Source organism: Linepithema humile, chromosome 1, assembly GCF_040581485.1.
Source record: "Linepithema humile isolate Giens D197 chromosome 1, Lhum_UNIL_v1.0, whole genome shotgun sequence".
In the NCBI taxonomy this organism is placed as follows: domain Eukaryota; kingdom Metazoa; phylum Arthropoda; class Insecta; order Hymenoptera; family Formicidae; genus Linepithema; species Linepithema humile.
In genome coordinates this window covers 22,645,902-22,662,537 of record NC_090128.1, presented here as the reverse complement: position 1 = coordinate 22,662,537, position 16,636 = coordinate 22,645,902, and the positions used below count along the sequence as shown (strand labels likewise).

The 16,636-nt window shown below is 27.5% G+C and overlaps 2 protein-coding genes across 3 annotated transcripts; both read right to left on the bottom strand.

The window, feature by feature from the left end:
* Positions 1–52: 52 nt before the first annotated feature.
* On the bottom strand, positions 53–2,970 carry LOC105668839 (telomerase reverse transcriptase-like). 2 transcript variants are annotated; one of them, XM_012361459.2, is made up of 7 exons: positions 2,637–2,955; positions 1,707–2,310; positions 1,265–1,587; positions 951–1,156; positions 646–878; positions 394–587; positions 53–329 (listed from the first exon to the last, which is right to left on the bottom strand). In XM_012361459.2, exons 1-7 carry the CDS (start codon positions 2,663–2,665, stop codon positions 188–190), a joined length of 1,731 nt encoding a protein of 576 aa, XP_012216882.1. In that variant the 5' UTR covers positions 2,666–2,955; the 3' UTR covers positions 53–187. The 2 variants fall into 2 exon arrangements, with proteins under 2 accessions (XP_012216882.1, XP_012216884.1); XM_012361461.2 differs by lacking the exon at positions 53–329 and having other exon boundaries at positions 395–587; positions 665–878; positions 2,637–2,970.
* Positions 2,971–3,480: 510 nt separating this feature from the next.
* On the bottom strand, positions 3,481–14,532 carry LOC105668848 (homeobox-like protein HDP1). The gene is made up of 7 exons (XM_067354480.1): positions 7,680–14,532; positions 7,339–7,578; positions 7,092–7,205; positions 6,737–6,820; positions 6,144–6,382; positions 5,790–5,949; positions 3,481–5,504 (listed from the first exon to the last, which is right to left on the bottom strand). Exons 1-7 carry the CDS (start codon positions 7,930–7,932, stop codon positions 5,344–5,346), a joined length of 1,251 nt encoding a protein of 416 aa, XP_067210581.1. The 5' UTR covers positions 7,933–14,532; the 3' UTR covers positions 3,481–5,343.
* Between the last annotated feature and the right edge of the window lie 2,104 nt (positions 14,533–16,636).

Here is a 16,636-nt window from a genome sequence, read left to right as displayed (position 1 = left end):
AAGAGGGAGAGAAAAGAATATTTAAAATATATTTAAAAGGTATACACATGTATAGAATAAGAAACAAAGAATTTATTGCATTATATGTTTGAATTAATACCAATAAAATACAAATTTAAAGTTAAAATAAAATAAAAATTTATTAAAATTTTTTAAAAATTAATAAAAATAATGTTGCATAATTTCATCAATCCTCTACAAATTTTATAATCCAGCCTAGAAATGTTATTTCTTTCGTTTTGTCCGATAAACCTATGCTTTTCTGTATTTTGCTTGGATTGAATTTCACATTATATTCGGGTATACCATTCTGAATTGTTTCTAAAAAGCTATAAAAAAACCTATGTTTATATGTCCACAACAAAGATGGCAAGATGACTGAAGTTAAATTACCTTGTTGCATAATGTTCACTCTCAGTAATGTATAAAATATCGTCAACGTACATACATAGACATCCATTCTCTGCATGTTCAGAAAATTTGTTCGTGATCATGTGTCGATAATATATTTCAGAGAAAATTGGTGATATCCGTGTTCCTTGTGGCACACCACTTTTCACCGAATATATTTGGTCGTCTATTTTAATCTACGATAAAAAATTAATTAATATTAATTGCAACTTTAATATATCTATTTTGTTCTACCTTTTGTTCAAATATTAACTTTTTTATTTTAGCAATTAATTTTGTCTTCTTAACAAATTTAGGTTTTTCTTCTTTATTTACACGTGCTTGTTTATGTATACATTTCTTCAATGTTAAAAATTGCACGGTTTGTATTCCTTTTGTCTTTTTCTTTGTTGGTAAAATATAAGTTCGCAGTGAAAGGTAAATTGGAACTTTTCGACAAATTGTTTTAATAATATCATATAATTTGTCTGTGAGGAATAGAATAAATAGAACTTATTAGTAAATATCATCTCTATTCCATAATAAATGATAAATTATACCTTGTTTTATCGAACCAAAAGCATCTTGTACGTCACAACGTACAAAACACAATTTTTTATTTCTGTTTAATATTCCAAATTTTGTGATTGCTGCATTGCAACTTGACATAGTTGGAATCCCATTTTCATTAAAGTATGTAACATACAACTGTTGTAAAAATCTCAAGACAACATCAACATCATCAAATTTTTTTTTAACATTATACCTGAAATTACATATGATATATATAGCGTATATTTTACTAATGTTTATTTGTAGTATAAATAAAAAAATATTGTGGAAAAATATTCATAAAAAAAAAAAGAATTGTTACCTTGCTATTGATAAAGCTCTCAAACCAGAAGCAGTTGGAATAAATTTATATCTTCTAATAGGTATATACCATATTGACCGATGTTCTACAGGTTTATAGGGTACAAGACATGTACTTTTTCTATCATTTATAAATTTTTCTTGTTTCTTGCACCAATCATCTTTTGCAATATAAACCCATTGGCCTTTAACTGATATCACTACTATATATTTATGCAAAATTTTTATAATGTATTGTGCAAAAAACCAATGTAACAGTTTCAATATAATTATCCATTTTTTTGTATCACTATCAATTGAATGCAACCATTTAATGTTGTAAATCTGGAAAGAGAAAGAAATATTCATATACAATGTTTCAATTATGAAAATGACAAAAAGAAGAAATAGTAACAGTAAAGAAAAAAAGAACTATAATCTTCTGTATCTTAAAGTAAACATACATCAAATTTATCAAACAATGGTTGAATGTTTAGTGACGCTCCAACAGCATCTACTCTTTGTACTTTTCTTTTAAAAGCTCGTGTTATAAATATTTTTCCTGGAACTGTTTCTAGAAGATGATGTATTGTCTTTTTTATAACTTTCAAGTTTTGTGATGTTCCAAATAATTCCAAAGGAACATTTTCATATACCAACAGATTAAAAAAGGATTTCAGTGAACATTTAGAAATCTGATATTCTGGTTGAGAATTATTTCTAGTTGTCATATGTTTCAATTTGTCAAAGTAATTAAATCTATTGTGTCGGTTCTTAAACTTCTCCAATATCAGAGACAACATAGGAATAACTCTGTTGACATCAATGTTTTTATCATTTTTGCTAAGCCCAACATCTGTACTTAGAATCTTACGACATATATCTTGGCCAGTATTCCCATACTCTAAAATATGATATTTTGAAATTTTTGCTGTAGTGGATTTTGTCTTTCTTATTCGACACCTAGATGCAAACAAATTCACTGTGGCTTTATATATTTTAATTTTTGACTTCAGTTGGGAATGTTCTGTGTTTAGTGATGATGTTTTTCTTGTATATCGTCTTTTTCTAAAAGTAACACAATTTGTAAAAAGAAATAAATGAAATAAGAAATTTGTTCTTTACAGTTGCAATTCTTGTGTATTTTCTCTTTCTCTCTTCAATGCTTATATATCAAATATAACATATTGCAATTATAAAGAACAAATCTCAGATGGTAATATAAAATAATAATATGTAATATAAAGTAATATGAAATAATATGAAAAATATTATTAATAAATTAATTATATTATTTTTTTCTAAAAAAATTAATTCAAAGAAATTGATTAATCTAAGATCAATTCAATATAATAAAGTATACGTTATAAAAGTGACATAAAAAAAATAGAAACCTGTTATCATATATTCGTATTAAAGTCATGATTTAGTAATGCTCAGCTATTGTTACAGCAATTGTATGCCACTTTACACTTTACACAGATCTAAAAATCTTTTTCACTAAAAAGTAAAATTCACAGAAATAGATACTGATGTAACCTAATGACTAATTTATTACTGCATGTAATAAATTATATAAAACTGCATTATAATTAACATCCCGCCAAAATACTACACCATTATCAACCATTGTCAACAATATGTCAGCTGATGTCAGCAGCAGTGCGGCCACATTTGCGACACAAGAAGCAAGCAGCATGAATGGAGGGGGTATAGCAAGCTACCTAAGATAAACAGAATAAGCATCACCTCTTAGGGCGGTATTCATAGTCCGTTCTTATATTTAAAATCGTCTTAAGCACGGACTTATATTCGCTCTCTTCGTCACACATAGATTGTGTCTGACGAAGAGAGCGAATATAAGTTCGTGCTTAAGACGATCTTGAATATAAGAACGGACTATGAATACCGCCCTTAAACTCTTTTTCTCTCGACACAAAATCATTTTTAGCCAAGACTCGAACCAAATGGTTTGAATCTTGGCTAAAAATGGTTCAAGTCTTGACTAAAAATAGCTCCGAATCGAGAAAAAGAGAAAAAGTGATGCTTATTCTGTTTTGTACGTTTATCTTAGATGGCTTGCACATGTATGCAATATCTCTTCCATCAGAGAGAAACCTGAGAGGGACCACGCTGCCGTTTTTCGTAAGACGCTTTTTCTAGGCTGTACACTAGCGGCGCGTACATCCATTTTATAGCCTGCCTGGAACTACATGGTCACATCCATTTTCCGGGATGATAAAAGAGCCCTTTATATAGATACAATTTATAACATATGGATATAATTTATATCTATATGCGAGACGTATTTCTGTTTAAGAGGATGCTGGAGTGCCTGACGAACTCCGACGCGAAAGCGCCATCATTTCGATGGAACTAAAAATTAGAGTGATATTATCGGCATAAGTCATAATCTAAGTATGAATGTATTGTGTATGCGTATGTGTGGTGCGTGTATATATTCGCATATTATTGTATAGCGCCTCTCTGATATTATCTTGGAACTAATCTTCTGTTATTTTTTCACCTGTTATACCGATATTGGACGCACACGTATGTAAAAATAGTCGGACAAGAATATTTTTTACATTAGACTTTTCAGCCCAATTTTAATGGTTCCATAACATTCTATTCTGCAGTCCGCAATTCGGGCTGCTCTTATTCAGCGTCTTAAAACTGTTAAACTTTTATAAAAAACGAAAATAGATAGCTCTATACAATATGTTATCCTAAGAGCAGAACAGAAATTAATGAATAGAAACAAATTTTGTTATTAATTCTTTTTTTTCCAAATAAAGTCGAGCAGCCCGAATTCCGTTTTTGTGTACACTTTACTCCTGCAAAAGGATTTACAATTCTATGCAACCAATAAAAAGATATTCTTGTTCGAAAAAATATAATGTCCGGCCGGTAACTCCAGCATCCCCTTAATAAATTGTGGATGTAACACGGACATGAACCAACCATGACTCTTTTACCAACCCGAAAAATGGATGTAACACGAACATGAACCAACCAGGGCTCTTTTACCATCCCGGAAAATGGATGTGGCCATGTAGTCCTAGGCAGGCTGTAAAATGGATATACGCGCCGCTAGTGTACGGCCTAGAAAAAGCATCTTACAAAAAACGGCAGCGTGGCCCCTCTCAGGTTTCTCTCTGATACAATCATTTTCTATTTTTCAATGGAAAGAGGATTTAAAGAATGTTGTGAAATAAAATATATTGTTTGTCGAGAAAAGATTTTAATAAAACCAAATACAATATAATAATAGTATACAATAAATAATATTAAATTCAGAAAACATATATAATGAAGAAGAAATATATACAACAATCCCAAATAGCACAAATACATCCTATGTACGTACATTGGACATCCATGCCGGACATTGTGTACGTACATCGCACGTCCACATTGAGTAAAGTGGACGTACAAGAAACGTCCATTGTATGTCCATTTGCAACTCCAATGGACATCCATAAAACATTCTTTTCTAACCATTAATGGACTAATTATGAACTAATTATGGATTTCAAAAGGACAAATTACGAATATCTAATGGATGAATTTTGGCTCTTAAATGAACGAGTTATGGATTCAAATGTACAAATTTTGGATCTTTTATGGATAAAATTTGCCCATTTAATGGACATACTACGGATCATTATTATGCGTGTATAATTCATAAATTAATTAAATAATTAATAATAATTGATAATTTTGTAGAAAGCTGAAAAAATATTTTTATTTTTGATTTATATATTATTATATATGTATATGTTTGACATATCACATATTGTCTGACATCACAGTTTGACAAATCACATTTTTTTCTAGAGTACTTATTTATACTTAAATATATACTTATTATCATATATTTTTACTATATAAACAAAATAAATGCGAATTGAATAACTGTAAACTAAACATTCTAAATAAAATAAACTTTATAAAATAAACTCATAAATAAAAACTAAATTAAAAAATTAAAGAATCAAGAGACACGGTCGTGTCTCGTGCCAAGTTCACGCGTCACGCGGAACGCGCAAGAGACCGACCGTGTATATTAACGCGAACACATGAGCTGACAGGATAAAATTAATCATCAATATTCTCGTCTCTGACGAGATTCTCTTCAATATTTTCTCCGTGGTTAATTTTATTATTATTGCTGCGTTCTTTTGCCCTCCTTAGCCATTTTTTAATTGCTTCTTCGCAATCTTTGTTAGTCGCATTTGAAATACTTTTCTTAGCAGAACCTGTAATATATATAAAGACATGTTAAAAAAGAAAATTATATAAATTGTATATATTCTTATAAAATAAAATACACGTTAGTTATAACATATAGACATTAATTTTTATTTTTATATTTATATATACTTATTTATTAAATACATATTATTTATTTTATATTTGTTATATATATATAATTATTATCGAATCAATTATTGTAATTGACTTTTTTGATCACTTTATGTAATGATGTGTGGTTTAACATTAAAAAAAAAAGTTAATAAAAGATAATCTAATAACCTATTTACCAATTATCAAATCCGCTAATTTTAATTTGTTGAATATTTTTTTGGCACGTCTCCCTAACCAGCTATAGGTTGCTGCAAGATTATTTGTTATCAGCATTTGCAAAGCTCTTTGTATAAAATTATATATGGAACTCCCACCAATTTTTGAAAGTTCATTCATCTGTAAATCAAAATAAAAATAATATTACAAAATTAAACTTGATATGTAACTTGATTATTTCACTAACTAATAAAACACATTTAAAATATTGTACATATTATATTACTACAAAGTATATTAAAAAGTATATATGTAATAACATATATTTGAGAATAATATGTATGAGATGTTATTTATAAGATAAAGAAGATTACCGCAGCATTAAAATTTTTCTCTGTATTTAGATATCCATCAACGCGAGTTAAGTCTTCTTCAGTTTGGACAGGAAAATCAAAAATTGTCAAAAATGAGGTTGTTTCCTGCACTTGATTGACCTTATTATTCGTAACAAGGTGATTAATAGATGTGGTTAATTCTTGGAGAGCATCCGTGTATTGCCACATGTTTGCTTTTAATATATTTTGTTGGCGAATGATTTCTTTGAAATATTTTTCTGTAAAAATTAAGTTATACACATAACATTTATCAATCACTTTTCGGACACGTATGTATTTTCGATAATAAATTATTTTATCAAATAATATGCTTGAGAATAAGTTTATCTAAAATAAATTAAAGAGTTTTGTTATACGTCATCGTTAATTAATCATCAATTAAAGATAACATGTATGAGTTTTAACACAATAAAAAATATAAGGAATAAGAACAGAGAATAGCATAGAAAAGAAAGAGAGAGAAGTTAGAAAGAAATAGCTTCTCTCTCTTTCTTTCCTATGTTATTTCCTGGTCTTTATATGTTTCATTATGTTAGTGCCCCCTATTAGCGCTCAAGTTATTAAATATATACCACAATGTTTTAAATGCACTAGACATTTGCATTCACCAGTGAATGATTGATCGGTGCCGTTCAAATCTTCTTTATCTTTAAGATCTATAAAAAAGTATATTATAAGTATAATATATATTTTTACATTTGGAAAAAGTATATATCACATAAAAAGTATATTATATAGTCAGTATTCAAAACGCACTTATAAAGATCTTAACGCGTTGTTAAAAGAATTTGTATTGTGTAAAACAAATTCTTCTAATGGATAATAACGCGCTAACATTTTTAAGCGCGTTTCTGAATGCTGACCTATGTATATCTTTACATTTTGAAAAAAGTTATCAATAATTTTGTATTATGAAAAATAATTTACCATATAATGTTGAGAGATTTCTTGAAAGTTCCTTTGAAGTACTTGGCGATGTATTAATGTTATCAATATTAGTTTTATCAGTGCTCTTTTTTTTCATTGTTTTTATACTGACTTCTGAAAGAAAACAATTAAGGGTTAAACAATTTAAAAGTGTATTTTAAATTCGTAAATTGTTCGCTGTTTTATTTTATTTATAAGGTGGTAAAACTTTCTATAAAATGTATCAAATACATAAATGCATACAAACCATTCGTTAAATGTGGAGGACTCGGTAATTTAGACAAATTTTTATTATTGGACTTAGACAAATTGTTATAATTATTGTTATCGTCTGATGACGATGAATTATTCTCCTCAAATGCAGATCCATAGGTTTTTCTTATTACTTTCCTTTTTTTAGTACTGGGTGACCAACTGGACACGTCAGAATGTACATCAGAAAAATTTTGAGCTTTGCTACATTTTTCTGTTGCCTTCGAAAAATTGGCTAAAACAAAATAAACGACATAATATTACAGGATATACAATAACAAATGGATTTTCAATTAGTTTACTAAGAAAACATAATATGTATAATAATATATTCACCGAAAGTTCCATTTCGTATAATCCGAATAGGATATGATGGCCAACAAGTATTTGGTTTCTCATGATTTTTAATTGCAGCAGTTAATTTTTCAAAAGTAAATGACGGCCAGTAACACTTGTTATCAATTATCCAAGTAGATGGAACTGCTTCCACAGTATCTTCGTCCGTAAAAATTACAATTGTCCATGTTTTAGTTATCTTTTTCTGCAAATTATCAAAAATTTGTGTACGCAGTATTATTCTACACCACATTAATAAATATTATGAAGTCGAACCGTTAACGAATGAAGAGAAAGACTTTTTTATTCCCGAAAAATATATATTCTGAACGAAGTAATTATTTTAACAAGTTTATATGCGAACGCACTTGTTTCGGTTCTGTGCATATCATTAATTTTAATTATGTAATAAAATCGACATTATTTAAATCATTTTTAATTAAAATTTTTTAATATGTAAAAATAAAATTATTATAATCCAATTATAGAGAATGAAGTAAAGAAAAAATAACAAATTTATCATTAAACTCTAATCTGACACATTTATGCGATATTTCACTTATATTCCAACTTCGAAGATCGTTAGCAACGTTTTCTACTAAATATATACCTAAATCAGAAGATTTACATGGCTCAGAATAAAAATCTTCTCTTGATTCATATTTATTTCCAATTATAACTATATTTTCATTGTTATTGGCAATATTTTTAATTAAAATAATGTCACCATTCTTTAAAGTACAACAATTATCTGGTTTTTTTATTTTTAAAGTAAAATTAGAAAATACTATTTTTTCCCACTGACTGGTATACAAAAATTGATCTAAAGGACCATTATCATGTTTATTTAATAATTCAAATTTATCAAAATTATTTTCTTTACTTAATTCCACAAAATTTTCTTCATAAATACGATTAACTATTTGTTGTAATGGTTTATCTTTTTTACGAATATATCCTTTTATCTTTTGCATGTAATTTTCAAAGGGATAGGCACTGTATTTTTGCAAAATTCCAAAGTTTTTTACATCATCATATACATGTAATAAGTTATGAATATTAATTGAACAATTGGCTTTGCCATACAAAATACTAAAAGTTTTTATAAAATAATTAAAAAGAGAATGAGCATAATCTAAATATTGAACATGATAAGGAGATGATAAAATAGTGACAGCGATATTCAAGCACATGAAATTGAGATAATTATTACGATTAAGTTCAGATTTTAAAACAACAGGTCCTGTGTATAATAAAAATTGTCTGAATTCTGTCGCCTTCCACCTTTTACTTTCCTGTAATGCTCTTGGTTTACGATTAAATTCTAATGGAATATTTTTAATTTGATTTATTAGCAAATGAGAAATTTGTGAAATTTCTAGATAAGATAATTTTGTGGATGGTTTACCATTACACCACATATTCACTACTAAAGTTTTTGTAACGCCCAGATCAATTAAATGCATTGGCTCTACAGGAAAATCACTAATCATATTCAAATCTTTAATTAATGTAAGATCTGACGTTTTTGACTTTACATGATGATCTTCTTGAAATTTTGATCTAAAATCGAAGTCTGTTCTATCACGCAATTTCCTTAAACTTGAGAAAGAAACTCTACCTTTCATATAATTCCCTTCTATAACACATTTTGTACATGCATAGTAACCGCAATGACCTTTTGTAAATTTAATAAATGCTTTAGCAGGCGTATCACAAATAAAACCTTTAATTTTAAAGGGATAATTAGATCCATTTATTATAATACCATGCGTTGATAAATCGATAGCTTCAGCAATAAAATCCTTTAAAAATACATTTGCATCATCTGGCTTTTTTTCCCCGTGATATATGCCTACAATACCTACATTATTATGATTTTCAACTAAACTACATAATATTGGCCACAACTGTTGATTTGAACTTTTAAAAAGTGGCAAACCATCAATATTTATATAAACTTCTATTTGTTGTAAATTTTTAAACGTTACGACTGAAGAAAGTTTTTGAACGCAATTATTTAAACCAAAATGATAATAATGTCCTGGTTCAACAATTTTCAATGTTGTTTTTCTAGGAGTTTTCATTAATACGCGAGCATTCGAAGGTAAATCAGTATGAATTGGCTTTAAAATAGCTAATAATTCATTAAGTGCGACATGAGTAATTTTATTTTTCCAAGACCAAGTAGCAAGTTGTGATTCTAACGAACATTTATTAACTGTATTGAAATTTTCATAATTATTAATTGATTTATTATTATTTAAACATTTTTCATTAATCAAATCATTCAAATCATTATCATTAATCAAATCATCATTGTATGTGTCATTATTTGAATCAAAACTTTCTAATATATTATTGTTATCAAATTCATTGTTATTGAAATTATTATAATCTAATTCAATGCAATTTAACTGTTCATTAATATTCACATCATTATTTCTATTTAAACACTGATCAAAATCTTGATTAGATTTAATTGAATTTATCCACGCATCTGTATTAGCTTTTGCTCGCCTATAATACTTACTTGAAATTTTAGGCATACTCACTTATTTTTTATTTTATTTTATAATTTTCCAGTTATATAACAACTGCTACCTCCTGCTATCTCCTTTCTTCTAATTTTTTTGCTTCAGCTAATCTTTCTTCAGTGTAATCTTATTGACCTGTAATTCTGCGTAATTCTTCCCAGAACTATATAACATAAAAAATGTCTTAATTTCTAGAATTAAAAACACTTATTCTAAAGAATGTAGAAAATAAGAATGTGTTCATGATGCATATATTTTAATCAATGCACTAAGTCAAATACATATATATAATTCAGATGTTACAATATATGCAGAAACCTGAAATTGTTGATTCCCAACAATTATATACTTTAAGTAATATATTGAGATATTCGAAGAGTTCGTAGCAATTTTTATGACAAAATTAAAAACAATTTTTATATGTTTAGGTCCATTTTTATTCAACAATGTATGTATCGTTGTTTCGGCAACTTTGAGTCATCTCTAACAACAAAGCATACATTAGTGAATAAAAATCGACATATAAACATATAACAATTGTTTTTAATTTTGTCCTAAAAAAGATCTACAAACTTTACGACTTACTAACCCAATATATTCGGGTCTGATCTATAAATAAATAAATAAATAAAAGTACATACATGTAATATGAATACCATGAAAAATTATAAATAAAAACTTAAATAAAATCTTGTGCAAAATTAGTACTTTATTGTACATAATTATAAAAGAATTTAAATATGTAATAAACTAGAAAATTTAATGAATTAAAGATAAATGTTTAATCCATTATACAAATAAATAAAAATATATGTATCATATTAAAATTAATATTTTTTCATGGTTTTCATATTAAAATTTGGCGTACGTACAGCCTTCTTGGCGTGCAATGTACGCTTTAATTTATAATTTTGTATGTGTATCATAACGTGCACATATTCCAGGGTTAAATTACGAGCAACTAATCTAAGTTCTAGCCTCTCCATTTTAAAATAATGGATCAAAGAAATAGTTTTATTTCTTATAATTTTATGTAAAATATTCTTATATATGATTATATTTTTAATATTCTGCTATCATTCTACTTATTGTAGACCTTTTTATAATAAGCTTCTGAATTTTAACACACTAACAATATTAATTCAAAAGACTATTAAGCCGATACAAGTTGTCCGTGTTCAAATTTATATGTTGAATAATATGAATAATAATATGAATAATATGAAAAATTATACTGCAAAGTCTGCAAAATGTTTTAAAAGAATATTTATTGTACCATTGTTCGATCCACTATTTTAATAAGACAAATTGGACTGACTCACCGGTCGATGCGCAGCAGCGGAGTTGTTGTTCTGTTGATCTGCAAAGCTGATCTGTAACACAGAAAAGTAAATCGATTAAAGCTGCATTCAAAATAATTAATATTTGTAAAATAATAATTGCACACATTCAACTTTTTAACTTATTTATCTAAGCAAATATCTAATAAAAAATTTATTGAAAAAAAGGTTAATTATATAAAAAATTTTTAATAATTAAATATGAATATTAAACATTACAAATATTTCATTAAATATTTCTAATATTTTGTGCGCATTTTGCAAATAATAAATAACAAATAATTACTTACTTTAAAGTGGCTCCGCCGGCGCCCGATGCTCCTCCTGAGCCTCCCCCTCCTCTCAGTCCTCAGAGTTCTCGTAGTCCTCGCAGTTTTTTAAGGCACTCACACGCGACGCGAATAGTTTTCTCGATAATTAACACTCATGCGCGACGCATGCATTGCACGCGTGCGTTTTTGAATACGAAAATCGCGCGACCTTTGAACGACACTCCCAACGCGCATTTATTACGACGATCACACGATATTTTACACACTCCCGACGCGATTTTGTCGTATAAGGACAAAGGTATAACTCGGATATCGCTTGTCGCACGGAATACGCGTTCGACACTCCGCACCGAATAATATGTACGCAACAGGTAATGATGGAAAAGGGGGAGGAGGGTGGAAAACTGTGGAAAATAGTAAGGGTGGTAGGAGGAGGAATAATGTACATCAGCCAAATCGTACGAGTGCCGCCGTGCGACTGGTAAGGGACAAGATACCACAGGATACCTCAAGGACTTTGCGCAGGCCTAGAAGATAACACGCGCAGAAATAATACGTAGAGAATTCGAAGCAGGATAATATATGATAGTAGAAAAGAAAGAGATAGCGAAAGAAAGGAATGCGTAAACAGCGCGTACGCCGCGATCAAAACAACCCCCCAAATGCTATGTGTAAGTCTTGTTTTCTCTGCAATTAACACAATACAAAATATTTTTCATATATTACAAAATTATATATTTTAATGTGTGTATGTGTGTAAAAGATAAAAAAACATTAAATAAAAATAAAAATTATACCTGCAAAATCACACCTAAAAAATAAAAACTTAATTAAAATCTAAAAAATTAAAATATTAAGTTAAAATCTGAAAATAAATATAGATAAAAAATTAAAATTTTCATGACGCTACATCAAACAACATGTTAAAAAACTTTCTTAAAAGCATTAACCAGATATACATATACATATCAAATATATTGTTGCGCCCGTACTATTTCGCCGCTGATGCTGTGTGTGTTACAGCTGACGGACCAATCGATAATATCGATCGGTCATTAGAGAGTTGAAGCCAAATGGCATTTATTAATAATCTTTCTTATATTCGTTGTCAAGACAAATTATACCTAAAAAATAAAAGCGTTTAATAAAAATCTAGAAAATATTAATTTTGTTTTAAGAAACTATTCTTCATTTTTCATTGTCATAATACAATATATTATTGTTTGATAACCTAAAACAAATAAATGTGAATATCGTCAAATTGGAAATTTTATTTTGTACATTTATATTCATGTTGTATGTACATTTATTGAAGATTCCATTTGCGTTTTACATATAAGAGATCGACTACGACGGTAATCGCAATTATGTAAGAAATTGAAAAAACATTCATATCTCTTAAGTGATAAGTAGATAATCGCAAAAGAATACAAATGGAATTTTCAAATAAACGAAACATTTTTTTATCGAAAAATAAATAGAGGAAAATATATGTAACAATATATAACAAAATAATTTAAAATAGAATTAACAATAATTTGTTTTATATTACCTTTTTATATATTTTCTTATATATATTGCCTTTTTAATTTTTCACCGAAATAATACACAAAATAACATAAAACAGAAATAATATTAAATAAAAAGAAGATGTACCCTCATCATTCCTTTGAACTCGATATTTCAATTATAAAAATTAATATAATAGTTTATTTACTATCAAGATGTCAATAAAGACGATTAAATTAATTAAAAGATTTATGGAAAATTTAAAAAATTTTATTTGAAAAGAGCAAAGTATCTTATAAAACTGTAGAAAACTTTCCTATCGTGAAAGTTATTTTCTATATATTTAAACATCTAAACGCCTTACTTTCAATATAATGCTTTATTTGCGGAAGAAATTTCTTTCGTTTTTCGAAAGAAAATCTTGCTGTTTGCCCACCCAAAGTTTTGTCATTTTCTTTGTCATCGACAAACTGCAAACTCACTGTCAAAGCAGAAGTTTCAATATTTATCGATGCACAGAAATAAAAAAAATACAAAATTTATACAAAATTGTTTAATCCTGCCTAACAAAAAATTCTACTTAATAAAACAATTCTATCTAATAGAAAATCCTACCTAATAAAAGATGTAGATATCTAAAAACTCGTGTAAATCAAATAAACCGAGAAACGCGGATAGAGATAATGATTTAACGATTAACGATTTAATTTATAAGTATCGATTTAATATCACGTTATACGCATTTTCGTGTACGCAAATGACATCTCTCACTTGAGAGAATTCCGAGGATAACAACCTCGGCGTTTTTCGAGTGATGCTTAGCGCAGAGCTCAGCTCAGTTACCGCTATTTGCATCGAAAATTCGAGAGTGATTGTCTCGATGTTTCTCGCAGGACGTTAGCGCAGAGCTCGGCTCAGTTTCCGCTAGTTGCGTCCGAAATTTGTATTGATAGTCGACCATTGTTCAATGTTCGATCATATCAATGTTTCGAGATCCGTGCTCGACTATCATCAATGGGACCACGAATTTCGAAAGTCCATGCTCAACCATGGGATCAACACTGGAACTACCGACGATTAACATATATACCAACTTCTATTTCTTTTTTCTTTTTTTATAAAAAGTGATAAAGAGAAAAAGTACATTAATCAATTAAATTATTTAACACAATGCAACAAGTCACAGAAAAAAATCTCAACAAATACATTATAAATTTAAATAATTATTCTAAAAAGAATAAACCGGTCATTTTGACCGCTTTGGTAGTTTTAGTGTTAAGCCATAGGACCACGGATGCATGGGTAGGCTAGGAAAGATCGCGAAGAAATTGACGTATAGCAAGAATAAATATATATTTCAAAATTGTAAATAAATTGTTAATAAAAAATGCACTCCTTTTTTATTAAATAAATTATTTCAAATATATCATAATTCATTAATATATTTACGTTTGTGTAAAAGAATTTTCTTTTTCATTTTTAATTTACATCTGTGATACATTTATGGTACATATGTATTTAAAAATTTTCTTACTTTTGCTTTTCAACGCCAATTTATAATATTTAATCCTGGAAAGATATAAAAAAATAAACCACTTACCGTAGGGAAGGAAGAAATGAAAGTACACATTTACACACAGAAAAGGAATTTTGCTAGCCGCAATAAAATAATCGTTGCTATTGCATGTTAAATATGTTAGCGATAAAATTTCGCTATTGTAACTACTTTTACAGATTATTCAATATGCAACAAATCTGGTTTGTTCAAAAAATCGACAAATTTTGAGATGAGAAAACAAGTGCTGTTACTGTTAAAATTCGCTGTTACAACAAAATAATTTATTTTTAATAAATTTATTTTACTATTGCAATGAATTGTCGCCACTAATACAAACTTTGATAATAAGATAAAAATAAATTTCTTATTATATATTAGCAATATAATTTGCAGATTTAACAAAACTAATTTTGGTAAATAAAATTATTATCTATAACAAATCTTTTTGCTGTTCAAATAATAATTAACTGTAAGAAATTTTGCTACGATAGCTTATATAAAATTTACTGCGGCAGCAAATACTTTTTTTCCATGTAATAACAAGTTTTTTCTTTTATTTTATATGTAATCTTTTTTTTCAATATTTTTTTTCTTATATTTTTTCTTATATAAAAAAAATATAAATAAATATATAAACAAACATAAGTAGGGGAAGGTGGGGTAAGACGGACCCCCTAAGCAAAAATGGCTATATTTTTTATATTAATGACAAAAAATAACTGAAATTTAGCATAAATATTTTTGAATAAGAATAGAAATTAATTTAACATTAATCATTTTATTATACACACAAATCTTTAAAATAATTATAATCTTTATAATTTTTAACGTTTATATTAAATATAACATTAAATATAACATTTTAAAATAAAGCATGTAAATAAAATAAATAATTATTATAAAATCTGTTTTTATTTGAAGACATTATTTTCAATAAATTTCAAGTTTTTTTTACTTTTAACAGTGCGTTTTTTATTTTTCATAGTTTTTTTCAGTAAAAAAAAAATGAGATGTAAAATATTTCTCAAATCAGAGCAAATATATAAGCAGAAAACTATAAGTAGAAAGTATAAGTAGAAAATATAAGTAGAACAAATATATAAATTGGTCCGTTTTACCCCATTTAAATTGGTCCATTTTACCCCACATGACAACATTAATATTATCTTATTTTTATTTACCTGTATCAAAATTATTTTTTAAATGTAACTGATAAAATATTACTTCTCAATAACCAGAAATATGGAACTTGTAGAAAAATTTAAAAATATTAAGTTTTGCAATCTTAGTCACTTAAAATGTAATACTAAGAAATTAGATCACGAGATCTATTTGCAAGAATTTGACGTTTCTTTATAAATAACTTACGATAGTCTTATGATATAATGACGTAATTTTTAAACAGTTAAAAAGCATCAAAAAGGAAATTAATTTTATGTTTATCCAGCAGATAGAGGTACTTACTAATAAGATCTAGCAAATGGACCATTTTACCCCGCGGTCCGTTTTACCCCACCTTCCCCTACATTATTTAGAATAAAAATGTATTGGATTATTTAGACAATTTGTATTAATTTTTATAATAAAATTGAAAACATTTTTTATATGCTTAGAGTCATCTTTGTTCAGTAATATTATATATGCACCGTTGTTTTCGACAATTTTTGGCCATCTTTAACAACTTGTGCATACATTATTAAATAAAGATAAATAAACATATAAAAATTGTTTTCAATTCTGT

Bases quoted from the DNA above. Each gene is read 5' to 3' on its own strand.
- LOC105668848 (XM_067354480.1), bottom strand. From the start codon at position 7,932: ATGTGGTGTAGAATAATACTGCGTACACAAATTTTTGATAATTTGCAG. The intron at 7,579-7,679 runs GTGAATATATTA...ATTTTGTTTTAG, and splicing joins TATACGAAATGGAACTTTCG to CCAATTTTTCGAAGGCAACA. The intron at 6,821-7,091 runs GTAAATTATTTT...ACTTTTTTATAG, and splicing joins AAATCTCTCAACATTATATG to ATCTTAAAGATAAAGAAGAT.
- LOC105668839 (XM_012361459.2), bottom strand. From the start codon at position 2,665: ATGACTTTAATACGAATATATGATAACAG. The intron at 879-950 runs GTATAATTTATC...TATTCCTCACAG, and splicing joins TTTTGGTTCGATAAAACAAG to ACAAATTATATGATATTATT. The intron at 330-393 runs GTAATTTAACTT...GTTTTTTTATAG, and splicing joins AGTGAACATTATGCAACAAG to CTTTTTAGAAACAATTCAGA.